At 43.8% G+C, this 16200-nt stretch overlaps 1 protein-coding gene across 1 annotated transcript; it reads right to left on the bottom strand.

Annotated features, from left to right (window-relative positions):
- Nucleotides 1-1360: 1360 nt before the first annotated feature.
- PNN (pinin, desmosome associated protein) lies at nt 1361-12860 on the bottom strand. Its single transcript, XM_083452682.1, has 9 exons — nt 12602-12860; nt 11844-11915; nt 8599-8667; nt 7846-7918; nt 7665-7759; nt 5543-5618; nt 4617-4772; nt 4397-4535; nt 1361-3722 (listed from the first exon to the last, which is right to left on the bottom strand). The coding sequence occupies exons 1-9, from the start codon at nt 12712-12714 to the stop codon at nt 2443-2445; spliced, it is 2073 nt and encodes a 690-aa protein (XP_083308808.1). The 5' UTR covers nt 12715-12860; the 3' UTR covers nt 1361-2442.
- Nucleotides 12861-16200: the final 3340 nt, after the last annotated feature.

Below are 16200 nucleotides of genomic sequence, written 5' to 3'. Positions count from 1 at the left end.
GAGGAAAACAAGAAAAAAAAAATATTCTAAACGAAAGTGGATGTATGATTTTTGTGGTTCATGCTGTGGCCACAGACATGTGATCTGACAGTGAGTTTGGAGTAGCCCAATGCAAAAATCCTGAGGAGCCATGTGGATCCATGTTTGTAACCACGTTTTTGCATCACTGCGGCCCCAGGCAACAGTGGGTGCGGGATTTTTTTGGTGCAAGATGTAGCCATGGACATGCTATGTGATCTGATGATGAATTTGGGGTGACCCAGTGCAAAAATCCCGAGGATCCATGTGGATCCGTGCTTTGTAACCACGTTTTAAGTGGGGAGGGAAGGAAAAGCACTCAAGGGACAAGGAGCACGCGTGGGGTGCGTGGAGAAGGATGCTGCTAATAATGCAGAAGAGGGGTTTAAGGGGAGAAGGAGCACGCGTGGGGTGGGTGGAGAAGGATGCTGCTAATAATGAAGAAGAGGGGTATAAGGGGAGGAACCAACCGGACAGGACTCGTGTAAGCGGCTCCTCTCCTCTCCCGCTTTGCTCCTTTAAAGAAGCAGGCTCTCTGTCCCTCTCTCTTCCCCACTCAGTGGCTCTTCTTCCGCTTTGCTGTTTCAAAGCGAGCCACGGAGGAAGGAAGGAAGGGGAACCATGGATCCTCTGCTCACGACTGCAGCAGATCCCCCCGCCACCCGTAGGCATTCCCTCCATAACACGCACAGACATTTCCCCTTACTTTCTGGAAGGAAAAAAGTGAGTGTTATGGTGCAAAAAATACGGTATTTATCTACTTGCACTGGCATGCTTTCGAACTGCTAGGTTGGCAGGAGCTGCGACAGAGCAACGGGAGTTCACCACGTCGCAGGCATTTGAACCACCAACCTTCTGATCGGCAAGCCCAAGAAGCTCAATGGTTTAGACCACAGTTGGGTGGATACTTATTGAGGCCAAGAGTGTCTTTTCCTATCTACCCTTTCCCCACTGCAAATTAAAGACGTAGAACAAAATGACTCAGGCGCTCTTGGATTCCACCAGCCCATCCACAGAGACATCTGTAGCCAGGACCTTTAAAAAGAAATTTTTGCTGGGTGGCTGGTGGAAACAAACTCAAAAGAGCACTTCACACAAATCCTTCGCCAGCCCAGTTCAGGATTACATTCCATACACAAATCCACACTGTTAGGTATGAGAGACTACTTTAATGTTTTTAAGGGGTACCTAAGTACAAGTTGAGATTTCTGGTCTTTCCGATGTATGTTTATGGCTGGGAATGGGAATTCTAATTTGTGTCAAACCATTTGGTTTTGGTAGGTGAACGACAAGTATAAAAAAACTTCTCATTAAACAAACAGTAAATGCAGAATACAGAAAATAGTATATAAAGCTACCTTTATTTAGACTTTTACAGAACAAGCCAATGAATACACTTGTAGGAAGTTTAAAAACAGTATGTCACCTTTTTACACCAACTATATTGCCATCGACTTGCTTTAGATGTTACAGAAATTCCAAGTTTTGAATCCACTTTCCTCAATCAACAGGTATTCATAAATACAACGTCTTAACCCCCAATTAATTTAATGGTATACTGCATTTTTATTGGCATTTGAAAGTTTAGCCTGTGGCCAACAATAATCTAGTTTTGAAGTTACCCATAGGCCTCCTGCAACGTACTGCAAAGCACAGAAATAAATGAGATGCAAGTTTTTTTTTAAAAAAAAAAATCTAAGCATTACTCTAAAACTAGGGGAGAGGCAAGGCTTGCTGAAATAACTACATGAAGTCTCTAAACAGATTTTAGATGGCCAAGTAATTAGAATTGGCTTGATACACTCACTTGGCTTCTGTATATGGGCAGTTAGTTCACCAAGGAACGTTAGTAAAAGCTGGCATCAATTTGTATAATGAAAGCACAGAAAAGAAAACCTGGATTATGCACAGGTGTGTGCTCCTTCACAGAACTTGAGAATTCACTTTTAGCAATTAAGAGGGGAAGTGTTAATAGGCAGAATATTCAAACACTCTGTATGAAGTATGGCAAAGGGAGAAAGATATCTATGCGAGATGAAGCGGCAACAGGCTCTCACACCTCTGTAAAATACACATTTATTTCTACAAAAAAAAAAAGATCTGATACAGAAATGATTCACACAAATGTAACTATGTACCTATTAAAATATACAGAAACTCTTTTAAGTAGAGGAGATTTAAAAAGATGAAGGGGTTGTCAATCCTTTTATTTGTACACTTTTGCATCGTCACATAATTTGATAAGTAACCTTTTACAAAACCATGTAAAAAGCACGAGAATTGCCTGGTAAAGAGTCTGCATTTCTCCAAAAGATTTTATACAGCATGCAATTAAGGCAGCCTTTTCTTCCCCACATGGAATCCTTTCACTCATCAAGTAATCTTCTGCTGCAAAGATTAGGCTAGGGAGCCTGGTCTCTTCCGTCAACGCCTTTTGTCTTTCCTGTCTGATTTACGGTCTCTTTCACTCCGCGAAGTTCTTTTGCCTGACCGACTACTTTCTGATATAGACCTCTTCCTGTCCGACCTTGAACTTTTATCCTTTGATCCTTTCGCATCTCTGCTGCTACCTTTCGAAGACTTGTGACTCCTGTCTACTCCTGCGTTATCCCTTCGCTTTCGATCCAGGCTCCTCCTACGCTTCCTATCCCTATTGTGCCCACGCCCTCTGCTCCGACTTCTGCTCTCGCTGCTGCTGGAGCTACTGCTACTCTCTCGACTGCTACTTCCGCTAGTGCTGCTGCTGCTGGAGGAACTACTCCGACTACTGCTGGTGCCGCTGCTAGAACTGCTGCCGCTACTACTGCTTGTAGAACTAGTACTGCTGGTGCTGCTGCTAGTACTGCGGCTTCGACTCTTGCTGCCTTTGTTCCTTGCTCTACCTCTGCTCCTGCTCCTAACCTTGTTCTTGACTTCTACGCTTACTGCCTGGATTTGGTCTGCCTGAGTTTCAGGCAGATTCTCAGGCACTACCGTTTCTTCTTTGTCTACCTGAGGCTCTTGATCTTGAGTGGATTCCAACTGTGGTGAAGGCTGTGGCTGAAGCACAGCCTCTGGTCGAGGCTGGACCTCAGCCTCGGACACTGCAATAGATTCCGGCTCTTTCTCTTCTGCCTCCTCGGGTTCAGCTTCCACTTCTGGCTTGTTGCCTTCCTCTTTCTCCAAGGGAGCAACAGGCCCCTCCTGCTCTGGTTGAGCATTACTCTCCATTTCTGGTTCCACTTCTTTGCTATTCTCATTTTCTAGTGGCTCTGCATGATCTGCCTCATTGGTTTCCATCACATCCTGCTCGCCATCTACTGGCAGCGTGTTTTCACCTTCCTCTTTCCCTAACACAACCTCCTCCTCCTGATTATCCTGCTGCCTATCGTTCTCCTTAATCTCTGGTCCCTCATCTACCTTAACCTCCATTTCCTCTTTCTGCTCCTCCTCCTCCTGTTCTATCTCTCCATCACTGTGACTAGCACCTACCTCCTTTTCTTCCCCTACCTCTTCCATTTCTACATCATTGCTCCGATTACCTGTCTCCATCTCTTCCACCTGCTGAACCGCCTTACCCTCTTCTTGCTCCTTGTTCTGGTCTTCCTTCTTTTCTTCCTTCTGCACCTCCTGGTGTTCTTTTTCCTTCAGAGATTGTCGCCTGGGCCTGGCTTCCATTTTGTTAATTTGCTCAGCAAACTCAATGCGCCTATTTTCAAACAGTGCTGCAGAACGAAAGACGACACACTAAGCTTATTGTGGGTACTTAGCATGGTTCCATCTTACTGATAGATCACTTGAACCACTTCACACAAGGAAAGTTTCATACAGACAAGCGATCATCCATGTTAAAGAGGTCAGAATGTGCACTTGTGAATTGGGGCATTTGCCACGTATTTTTTAATTACAGGCTACTGGCAGTAAAGCTTCACATTAAGAAATAATTTATAACTGGATCCAACAGATGGGCAAGATTCTCATCTCCCCAACCCCCTAGAGACAAGTTGTATCTGTCAATCACTTGGGCTGGAATTCCAATGTCACACCATTACAAATGTTCTGTTTGTGCAAGCACATCATCTTGCAAGATGGAAAAACCCCGCTTGCAACTATGTGCTGTTCTGAGGATTTTCCTAAACCCCAGAACCAGGACTCTAGGACCCTTCCAGTGCCTTTGCACCAACTTCCCAAAGCTGGGTAGGCAATCCTCCACCTTGTGGGTGGGCCAGTTCTGGCTTTATGTGTTTTTGTATAAACATGCAGACTCCCAGAATGGACCCTTTGACTAAGATGCAAGTTCGCTTTACTGCCTTATCAATATCAGTTTAACTTTTTCTACTGAAATGCCAGAAGAGCTTATATCAAAGAAAATGTATCTACCCTACCACCAGTAACATACCATTTAATTTTTTTTGGGAATCATCAAACAGCTTCTGGGTAGCAGGACACATTCTGCCAGGTATGTAGAACAGATGAGGCTTTGTCTTTGTTCTTATATATTTAATTATTTTGGCATTATGATCATTCCATTCTTCTTGCTGGTAAAAGAAAGATTTTTATTTTTTTAGTATTGTCCACAACACAAACACCACATAGCAGCTGCTTGAGTTTTGACTCACCAGCTGAGCAAGTTCAACTTTCTGTTCCAATAGCCGCAGCTCTGTTTGTTTAGCACGTCTTTCCTCAAAGAGCTCTCGCCTCTCGTTTTCAACCTGCTTTCTCTCTTCCTCTGCCTGCACTTCAAGTTTCTGTTCAATTTCTTGCCGTCTTTTTTGCTGAAGTGGAGAAACAGTTTCAGATTTGCTTAAGGTGAGCTCAGAAATTTTATTATTAGTTTATATACCACTTAATAGGTGGTCGACTCCTGTTCTGGAATCCGATCAATACTGAAGTCTTTATCTAATTATTGCAAGATGGCCCACAACTTTTGGCTGGACAAGTCACTGCTTATAGTGGTTGGTTTTTTCATTTCTGCTCCCCTAAGGTATGGAGCACTCCTTGTGTATCGAGGAATCCACATTTACAGTGAAGCAGTGCCAGGCAATGCAATTACATATCTCCAACTTATGACCTTAAGCCTGGTAACCAATAGGAGCTCTGTGCCCCCTCTCTCTTTCTAATCTGTTTTCAAATTGTTATGGAACCAGAGACAAGTAAATAATAATAAAAATTCAACTATATAGCCAACTAAAGGCAGGGCATATGAAACCTAAGCATGACCTCTCTAGGCTGCTGGCAGTTACTAGGGGTTTTCCCAGCTGGTTGCCAGAACCCAGTTTAGGGTTGCCATACAGAACTGTATTTGTAGTAGGATCCATGTTCTATTGAACTTAATAGGCTTAAGTAAAGTTTTAGGAATGCTCACTGTTTCCCTTTACACTTGAAAAATGACTTTAAAGTCCTCATGTTTCCACAATGAAAAATCTGAGCTACTGGGTTACTAGCAGTAAGTTTCTTCGCACAAGACAGTATACAATTCTGTCATTCAATAGAAGTAGTACTCTCTCTCTCTTCTAATGAACATTACAATGTATAGAGTTAATACCCTTTCAGTAGCGACTGTTGATTCTTGTTTGAACTTCTGAAGAGTACCCATCAACAGGCCAAATATGCGCCGATTCCTAGAAAAGGAGTAAAAAGATATGATTATATGATCGACTTTCATATGTGTTCATTATGCATACCTATTGAAACAGTTTTCCAAATCCTCCAAGGTTGTTAGTTAATGGCACACGAATTATAAAAAGGCTACAATAATAATACAGGGTGCAAAAGCTATTTAAAAAGAAACATAACTAGTGGACACTGCAAATTTCAACAACCAACATGAGAAGATAACAAGATAATTCCAGTGGATAGCTTTATCAACAATAGCATATAATTTCCAAACATATTAAATCAAGTTCTTAATATATGACCCAAATACATCCAAAAGTTTTATCTAAGATTGAAGACAACAATAAAATACATTAAACAGACTGATTTTTAATAAAAGGAACAACATTGTTGTGACTTTTCATAAGGAACCTCAAGAAATGATTTGCCATTTTGTAAGCACCATTGCACTGAAAATATAGTCATCTTCTTTTGACGTACTTTTTTGTTGAGGGCTAGCTGTTTGAGCAAGAACTTTGGCCCATATGGAGAATCATAGAACTGTTAAGTTGGGAGGGAATCCCCCCCCCAAGGGTCATCTAGTCCGTTCCCTTGCAATGCAGGAAATTCAACTAAAACAACCCTGACAGATTGCCAGGCAATCTCTGCTTAAGAACTTCCAAGGAGGGAGAGTCTACAACCTTTTGAGGGAGTCCACTCCACTGTAGAACATCTCTTACTGTCAGAACCCCAAGCACAATGGTCACAGCCCGAAAATAAATTCCAGCCCAGCATTCCAGCCCCACCCCAACTAATACATATGAGATGGTGCTTGAATCAAGAAATAATTTCCCCAAAAAATTATTTGGATACTTTCCCACAAACTACATATCTGAAGTTTATACACAAGCGGCTCAACACAATGCACTGTCTAAAAGTGAGACCTTTAAATAGCCTTCCTCATAAAAGAAGCCAGCACAGAATGTTGTTGGGCAGGGGCAGCAGAGCTCCCACAGCTCAAATCTGAACTTATTCATGTTTTTAGATATTTTGTCAGCTGCTTTATATGATTTCTTCCCTGAAAAGTGGGATACAAATCTATACAATTAATAAATATGTTTTGATTTCTGTAGCAGACTGTAAAATCTGGTTTCATCACCCAAACCTCATAAACAAATTTTAATGACAAACAAATTTTAACAAATTTTCCCAAGATTTTGCACAGAAAAGCATAAAAAAGTACAATAGCTGCTAATTTGCAGTATTCTTTAAAGACCAAGGCTGAAATCCCACCAACATCAATGGGACTTACTTCTGAATTAGACTGGTTCATATCAAACTAAAAAAAAAACCAAGAAGGGAACATTTTAGAAAAAAATTATCTGGCAGGATGCCTATCTTTGAAAAACACAACATGATAAATCTCTACCCAGAGCTTTTACATTCCTGGAATAATCAAAACAACAGTCTGAAATAAGTACAGTGGTGCCTCGCAAGACGAAAAGAATCAGTTCCGTGAGTCTCTTCGTCTAGCGGTTTTTTCGTCTTGCAAAGCAAGCCCATTAGCGGATTAGCGCTATTAGCGGCTATTAAAGGCTTAAGGGATTAGCGGATTAGCTGCTAAAAGGCTATTAGCAGTTTAGTGCCTTAGAAAAAGGGGGTGGGGAGTGGAAAAAAAACCCCCAGGAATCGCAAGACATTTTCGTCTTGCGAAGCAAGCCCATAGCAAATTCGTCCTGTGAAGCACCTCCAAAACGGAAAACCCTTTTTTTCTAGCGGGTTTTCCGTCTTGCGAGGCATTCGTCTTGCGGGGCACCACTGTACATAAGCAACTTATTTTGACTTACAAATCAACAGGCAAAGCAAACTGGGCAAGGCAACTTAAATAAACATGGAAGCTGGGTTGAGTTGTCTGGTGCAGTCAGTACCTGTACACACACTTCTTAAGAAACAGGCTAGGACAGCATAAAACATTGGACAAAGTGTTCTGTGCAAGAAAGAACATTTCTTTCATATTTAGTATTATGCTCTTGGAGTTTGAAAACATTGTGGTAAACAATACTGTAAGATACCTTTGTTTTCCCTTTTCATCCATGTTTTGATCTTGAATAAGGTCTCGGCGTGTTCGTTCTTTGGAGGTAGCAACAACAGAAGACTGCAACGCTGGCTGCAAGGATAGGTCAAATCCAGGTTAATGGAAGCTTTCTACATTTCTTTCCCCTCTCTACCCACCAACTTCTAGGTATCCCTTACTTTTTTAACATCATCATCCTCTGCGTCGCTTTCATGGCGTGATTCTCTCCTTGTCCGACGTTCCCCAGCTAGCCTAAATTTAAGAGAGTATCAAAGGCATCCATTTTATACTAGAACCAAGGAAAATGTTTCAATTGGCTTAGAAAATGATGTTAATAAAAGCAAAATAACTACACTAAAATCAAGATACTGTGCTTCAGACTGCTTTGATCCAACCTCTCTGTCCATGTTGCTGCTGGGATCCAATGAACTCTCCGGTGAATGCAGATTAGCTGCTTGCTAAATCTGTTGCTTTATTACAGCATCTTTTTAAAGATGGAGACCTCACTTTTAAAGTCCGCTTACTTTTCTTTCTACGGAACATATTGTAGGGTAGCAACTCCTACACAATTTACGGGTACTCAAGACAAAAAAAGGTGTTCTACTGAAATCCTATTTAAAATATCACACAGAATCAAGATACACCAGTATAAATTATTTGCTAGTGTAGAATTCCAAGAGGAATTATATGCAACTTAATTAAAGAAGAACTGATACATGAATGGTTTTTCCTTTCTTCCCTCCCAGTTCCTTTTGTATGTCTGAAATTGCAAACAATCTTATTAAATTATACACAGCCTTGAGTGCTATATAAAAACCATGCAGAAATGCACTACAGAAATATACTGAGTCAGCTAAGAAGGCATGCTGTTCTTGTCTCTAACTTCATTCAATCCTGTTCTTGAATTCAGCCCCATTTCATTCTCTGCTCACCTATTGGTCGCCCCTTCTAGATCCCTCTGTTTGGCTGGGGGTCCTCCTCCGCTATCCGAGAATCCACGCCTGAAACAAAAGAGCACATCAGTGTATCAGATCCGTATGCTCCAAGCAAGTTTATAATGCCAAGACCCCATAAAAATAAAGTTCAATGTCTTGCTTTGTGTGCAGCAAATTTTACAGAAGTCACGCCATGCTCTCTAACATTTATACAAAGCCACTAGGTGAGATCAGAGGGTGGAAGTAAGATGACATCAGTATAACAAAGAAAATAAGCTCTATTTCTTTTTTTTATCTGAGTTAGGTGAGACTGTTCAGGTGCTGAACCAGTGCTTGGGCTCAGTAATGGGCTAACAGATTGAAAACTGACAATAAAGAATTATGAGAAAGTGGTTCTTATCTTGATAAATTAGGTACTTGGCTTGTTTCAGATGCGGGTGCACCTTCCATGAAGAAGATTTGCAGCTTGGGGACACACTTGCATCCAGTTGTCACTAGAGGCCAAGGTAGCCCCAGTGTCACAAACTGCCCTTCCCAGATTTGACCTTATCACCAGGTAGGAACATTCCTGAACAGAAAGTCTTGCCACCATGATGCACATTCTGCTTATCTCTCAAATGGAATACAGTAATGTGTTGTACAAGGAGCTGCCCTTGAAAACTTTCATTAGTGCAGAATACAGTTCAGCAGAGGAGCATTGTTGAGTACTGAAAAGACTCAGGGGCAGAGGCTCACAATAAATATTTGCATATGTTTATTTTTATGTATAGGTACCAATTTCAGCTGTCGTTTGAAGGGGAGAAACAAACTGGCTGTCAGGGAGAACTCAGAGCTATGGGGTTGCAACAGCAATTTCCTGGGCCAGTATACTATATGTGGATTAGGCCCTCCACCCCATCCACAGTCTAGAGCTACTGTTTATGTACATATTTATGTACTTATTTAAAAATAGACAAGCGCTCGTTGGCAAATTTGAATGGGAGGTGTCTAGGGTCTCACCAGTGCTGTACTTTGAAGTGTTACCAGTTGCCCTGTAAAAAAAGTTAAGTTTAAAGAGGAAAGATGTCCAGTATCCTGCATCAAAGACCCAGACACACGGGCCCCCTGGCTACCCACTTAGAAGGCGGTTGCTTTATCCTGATGGAATCATATCACATCAATTCTGAAAGAACTACCATGGCAGCCTATTTGCTGCCAAAGCCAATTTCAAATGCTGTTGTTGTTGTTTAGTCGTTCAGTCGTGTCCGACTCTTCGTGACCCCATGGACCAGAGCACGCCAGGCACTCCTGTCTTCCACTGCCACCCGCAGTTTGGCCAGATTCATGTTTGTAGCTTCGAGAACACTGTCTAACCATCTTGTCCTCTGTCGTCCCCTTCTCCTTGTGCCCTCCATCTTTCCCAACATCAGGGTCTTTTCCAGGGAGTCTTCTCTTCTCATGAGGTGGCCAAAGTATTGGAGCCTCAACTTCACGATCTGTCCTTCCAGTGAGCACTCAGGGCTGATTTCCTTAAGAATGGATGCGTTTGATCTTCTTGCAGTCCATGGGACTCTCAAGAATCTCCTCCAGCACCATAATTCAAAAATTTCAAATGCTAGTATTCCTTTATTAAGCTGCTAAATGGTTTGGAGCCCAAATAATTGAAGCAGAACACCTCCCTAAACCAGCTTGCTTATGCCTCAAGATTGCTAGAGTGCTTTTCTCTGTTTCCATTGTCAGGGGACGTTCACTACAGTTGTACCTTGGATCTCAAATGCCTTGGCTCCCGAACAAATCAGCTCCCGAACGATCAAAACACGGAAATGAGTGTTCCGGTTTTCGAATGATTACCCGAACATCCAGTGCGACTTCTGATTGGTGCAGGAGCCTCCTGCAGCCAATCAGAAGCCGCACTTTGGTTTCCAAATGTTTTGGAAGTCAAATGGACTTCCAGAATGGGTTCTGTTTGACTTCCAAGGTATGACTATATTTGGGTGAGATGCAAGAGAAAGCCTCTCAGCACACTCATGCAGCTCTCACACACATGCATATACTGTACTTCGCATATACACTGCTGCAAGTACATCTCTCCCTCTCAAACACATACCTACCCTCTATTCTCCCACCTCACATAAATATCTCCCTCTCTCTCTCTGCCCATGTATATATATCCAACTCTCATACACAGAACAAAGTATCCCTTCCAATTCAGAAAAGCCCCTCCAAGGGTGGAGGATGTGACAGTTTTAAAAAATAAACCACCCACAAAAGTAACTAATCCCTGAGTTACACAATGCCACAAATTCAAAAGCTTATTCATTCCTTTTAAGAGCATTTTAAAGAAACTCTAGAAATCTGAATATATCTAGCAATTTTAAACTTTCCAGTACCAAAACTAAATACCAAGTAGGCCAAATATCTGTAGGACTGCAAAGACTGCTGTGCAAGCAGAGCCTAAAACACCATCCAATAAAAACCAGGCAGAGCTCTGTTGCAATAGCCTTCAAGTACAGTAGTACCTCGGGTTACAGATGCTTCAGTTTACAGACTCTGCTAACCCAGAAATAGTACCTTAGGCTAAGAACTTTGCTTCAGGATGAGAACAGAAATTGCGCGGCGGCAGCAGGAGGCCCCATTAGCTAAAGTGGTACCTCAGGTTAAGAACAGTTTCAGGTTAAGAATGGACCTCCAAAATGAATTAAGTTCTTAACCCGAGGTACCACTGTACCATACCATGCCAGTGTTAGGCTATAACAGCAGAGGATCTGTAACCCTTAGAATAGCATGGGTGGCTGCCCACCCTTCAGTAATAACAATGGTATATGAGCCAAGTGGCAAGTTATACATGCCTTCTACTGAAATCTCTGAACACAGCAATCTTGTGGGCTCCTCAGTACTGCCATAAACTAGCATTACAGCAACTGTTTAAGTCCAACTTGAAATTACTTAAGTTTTTTTTTTGTTTTTTTTTAGGTTAGAAGTTGCATGTAACCTTAGGGCAGTAGTGACAGCACAAGCAATGGTCAAGTACCCCAACAGCTATTTGCTTGTTTGCCTGTGAATATGCTTTGGACCATGAACAGAACCCCTCTCTTCCCCCTCACTGTACAAGTATGGCAGTTGAGTTCAGACTCTAGCTACCTAACATTTAACCTTCTTTTCATTTCTAGCCTTCAAATACAAGCGTAACATTCTGTGCAGCATAGAAGCTGCCCTCAGAAAGGTACAGAATTGGTTTCCATTAATCATCCACAGATACTCACCTAAGTAATATACTTCCACGCCCCCTACCTCCACCAGGGCCTGTGATGGTCAATAATCTCCCTTGAGCGGGCCTGGGGGGAAAAGCCAAGGGAATAATCATCAGGAAGGTGCAAAGAGGTACAGAAAACATCCCTCAAAGGAACACCACTGGAGACCTGGTGCAAATGTATCCCCCACCCCCACTTTATTAGTCAGCTTTAGTGCTTGGGGACGGGAAGAGACTGCTTCTACCGTGTGCAGGATCCTGATGGCCTATTTCATTTAAATACCTTGACTTCCCACGTGGAAGGAAGTAGCAGAAAATGCAGGGGGACGGCAGTGGGTTTTGCCTACCTTCTGTGCCACGGAAACTTTTACAGATTTAGGCTGGGGCATGAGCGCACCCTTCACCCGGGTTAACTTTGGCCGCCGGTGCAGGCTGCGTCCCTAAGCGCCCTTACTGGGAACTAGAGAGCTCCATTGAAGCCAAGCGGGGTAGCCTCGTTCGCAGGGCGCAGCCGCGCCTGGCAACTCACGTGGACGCCACTAACGGATTCTGCTCGTAGGCCTCCCTCTGCGTTCCCGCTCCGTCCTCGATTTGAAGAGGGACGGGGCTAACGGCTGCACCGCTCGGGCCCCTGAAGTACCGGGAGAGGGAAGGGAAAGGGCGCGGGCACGAAAGGGGCAACCTCAGAGAAGCCTCTCAGGGGGCGAGCGCGGCGGTCCCCTCTGAGCCGAAACCCCCCCGCCGGCCGCCCCGCTCTTCCTCCCGCCTCACCGCACATCGTTGGGGTCCCGCCCCGTGAGCTTGCGGATGTTCTCGTCGACGTGCTTGAGGCTCTCCTTGGCCTTCTCGAGCTGCTCCTGCAGAGCCCGCACCGCCACCGCCATCCCAGCCACTCACAGGCGCGGCCTAGCCAGTCAGGGGCCGGCCGAGAGCGCGGCTCGGCGGGAAAGGGGCGGGGCGCCACGGCCCAGCCCCCCCACGTAGCGCGGCTCCTCCGAGCAAACCCGCCAATCGGCGCGCGAGGGTTGGATCGACAACGTTCCTCGCCAACAGCCGCGCCTCGTCCCTAGCGAATCACCGCCCTGACAGGTTGAGTGGCATTTGGGTGCTCCAGTCATCAGCTTCCTTCTTAGCCAATCGGGAATCCGTATTGCTAGAGCGACGTTGGGAGAACCACTCGACGTTCGCGTTGCTCTGTTTCTCCTGCCAATCACGGAATGCCAGAGCAGGGTGGCATCGAGTAACCAATCAGTGATGGGAGGTGGGTCGGCTTATGCTTCCCTATCCGCCGTATGACCAGCCCTAGTAATTTTCGCGCGCTCTTCGGGTCATGAGGTGCCTTGAAGTGCAGGGGGCGGGACTAAACTCAATTTCCACGGTCGCGTGGCTTCTCTGATTCTAAAATTTGCTTATAAGTCCTGTTCACTATTACGTACTTGGAAGCAAGCCCCATTGAAGTTAATGGAACTAACTTTTGAGTAAAAAAACCACAGACTCAGATGCGCAAGTGACAAGTTGAAGTAACAGCATAACTAAAATATGTGAGATCAGCAAACACTCCCACTATCATTGCTGTAATTGCCTTCCCTGCACTTTAAGGCAAGCCATCTTATTTGTTTATTGGGGCACAGAGGGCTAAAGGTCACCAAGGTGAGGAAGCAGCATTACTGTTTGCTGCTATCACAGCCAAATATTAGACCTTCAATGGGTCTCTAAGGTGCTTGGTCAAATTAATTTTGAATTTCTGCCTTCCCATCACACAAAGCTTTCCATTAAATGACAGGAAGGCCCAGCTCAACAAGGGCAGAAGGATTCTAGGGAGTGAAACTGCCAAGGGCCCTGAATCGGCTGATCTCGTGATCAACAAGGCTACTGGCAAAACTAAGGTACCCCTGCCCGTACGGGCCAGTCTTGACAGACTCTAGGGTTGTGCGCCCATCTCACTCAAAGAGGCCAAGGGCCAGCGCTGTCCGAAGACACTTCCGGGTCATGTGGCCAGCGTGACATCGCTGCTCTGGCGAGCCAGAGCCGCACACGGAAACACCGTTTACCTTCCCGCTAGTAAGCGGTCCCTATTTATCTACTTCCACCCAGGGGTGCTTTCGAACTGCTAGGTTGGCAGGCGCTAGAGTCCACTAAGATGCCCAAGTCTCCAGGGACCACTTGTAAGAGTTCCTCATGCTTGCAGACTGTGGTTGTGGGCCTCCAAGACCAGACAAGATCTGAGTAAATGAATAAACTGCACAGAGTCCATTATTCCTATGCAGCTCTTTGACCAAACATTACATTATTCATTGGTCCATGGGTAAACTTCCAAGCAACTGTACCTGGATATATTGTAATTAGCTATATAAGTTCTTATGACCTGTGATTCAGTGCTCATCCATAGTGTCGTTTAATATGGATAAAAGATTCCTGTACCTTCCTTAATTTGCCATTGTACATATGACAGTATCTAAATTGGTGCCTTCCCACACTTTCCACTCACTCAGTTCAGACTTTCTCATACCCTTTCCTTTTTGGAGCATCCCTGGGACTGAGGGGAAAGTGTGGGAAGGCAGTGATTTGGGGGATAATGTCATATGCACAACAGAATTAAGGGAGGTACAGGATGCTTACTATCCATGTTAAACAACAGTATGGATAAGCCCTCTTAAAGGGAGGTCTCTTACTGTGAAAATCTGTCTAAAATTCTGAACATCACAGACTCATAGAGTATCATATCACAACAATTCCAGATCATATCACAGAATAGTGTTCTTCAGCTTTGTTTTTATAGTAGTGACCTGGGGTCAGCAAACTTTTTCAGCAGGGGGCCAGTCCACTGTCCCTCAGACCTTTGGGGGGCCGGACTATATTTTGGGGGGAACGAATTCCTATGCCGCACAAATAACCCAGAGATGCATTTTAAATAAAAGCACACATTCCACTCATGCAAAAACACCAGGCAGGCCCCACAAATAACCCATATACGCATTTTAAATAAAAGGACACATTCTACTCATGTAAAAACACAATGATTCCAGGACCGGGCTGGATTTAGAAGGCAATTGGGCTGGATCCAGCCCCCAGGCCTTAGTTTGCCTACCCATGGTTATGACTGGCATCAGGACAAACTGACCTGCAGTCATGTCACTACAGTTCAAGGCTGCACCACTGTGGAAAGCCTAACATCCTTATGTTACAGCAATAAAGCAAGACACACACAATATGGGGGGGACGGGGACGGGGACCAATAATTCAGGAACAGTAACATCTATTTCCACAAAGTCCATAACATATTATTGCTGACATCTTTCTGGCTTGAGAGACAATGAAGTGTGCCTCTGGGGTGAAGTCAAACCACTGTTTTAGCAGCACCTAAGTGACCTCCCTGGGGCGCATGCCTGGAATGTATTGTGCAGATTTCCACCAACCGTGGCATCACGCATGGACAATAGCCTCAAAATTTTTTTACTCCGCTTTCCCAGCCATTTACAGCGTTACATCATTGTAAAATAAAGCAAATTAAACTATCATAAGAAAAGCAATTACAGTTTTGGAAACACATATTTTTTATAAAAAAAAAGACCTGGGAACAGAATGATAAAAGAAGCTACTATTTACAATTATGCTTAGAATTTGATCTTCCAAGCAATTCTGTTGCCATTATTTTCTATTGATGTTGTTTTCAGTGCAAGCAACCTCCTAGGGTAATTGTGAGATTGAGAAATGAAAAGTAGATCAATCTTATGGGATGAGCTGCTTTGAGGAAAAGGCAAGATATAAATCAAACAAACAGGATATATATACAATTTATTTACTTCACATTTATCCAAGACCCTTGGAACACCCTATTGCAAGCCAATAGCAACTTATTTATCATTCTTACAACAACCCGCTGAAGTAGGTTGAAGGTGAAAAGGCTGAATTTGTGCTAAGATAATGTACAGCAGAGGCTGTCTGGGATTAATTCCCAGCAGTCCCACTTTAAACCACTATGCTCTCTACACCAACTGACTTAGGCATCCCTAAAGTCACAGTAATCCTAGGGGTGTTCTGTTAAGAGGCCAGAAGAAGAGTTTCCCTTTCTCTTTTCCTTCTGGTGTGGTGTTCTTAGTGTTTAGACCTATTTTAAGTTATTGGAATTTTCAAGTCTGCTGCAACTGGTTTTCTTATGGCCAGTGCCCATCCTGAACGTATGGGATTTGTGACCATTATGCTCATTTGCCTTCAGTAGCAGTAAAGCTCTGCTGAATGAAATACAATTGCCTCTGGTCTATTTTTGGGGACTCTTGCAACGTGTTGTAAGTTTTTACTCTGCTAACTGTACGTTGGAATCTGGATCAATACTGAGTAGAACTCCATGACATCTTCAACGTAGCCGTGAG

The sequence above is a fragment of the Podarcis tiliguerta genome (assembly GCF_965153285.1).
Source record: "Podarcis tiliguerta genome assembly, chromosome: 1".
Taxonomy (NCBI): Eukaryota; Metazoa; Chordata; class Lepidosauria; order Squamata; family Lacertidae; genus Podarcis; species Podarcis tiliguerta.
The sequence above is the reverse complement of the archived record's forward strand: the minus strand, read 5'-3'. Positions and strand labels throughout refer to the sequence as shown.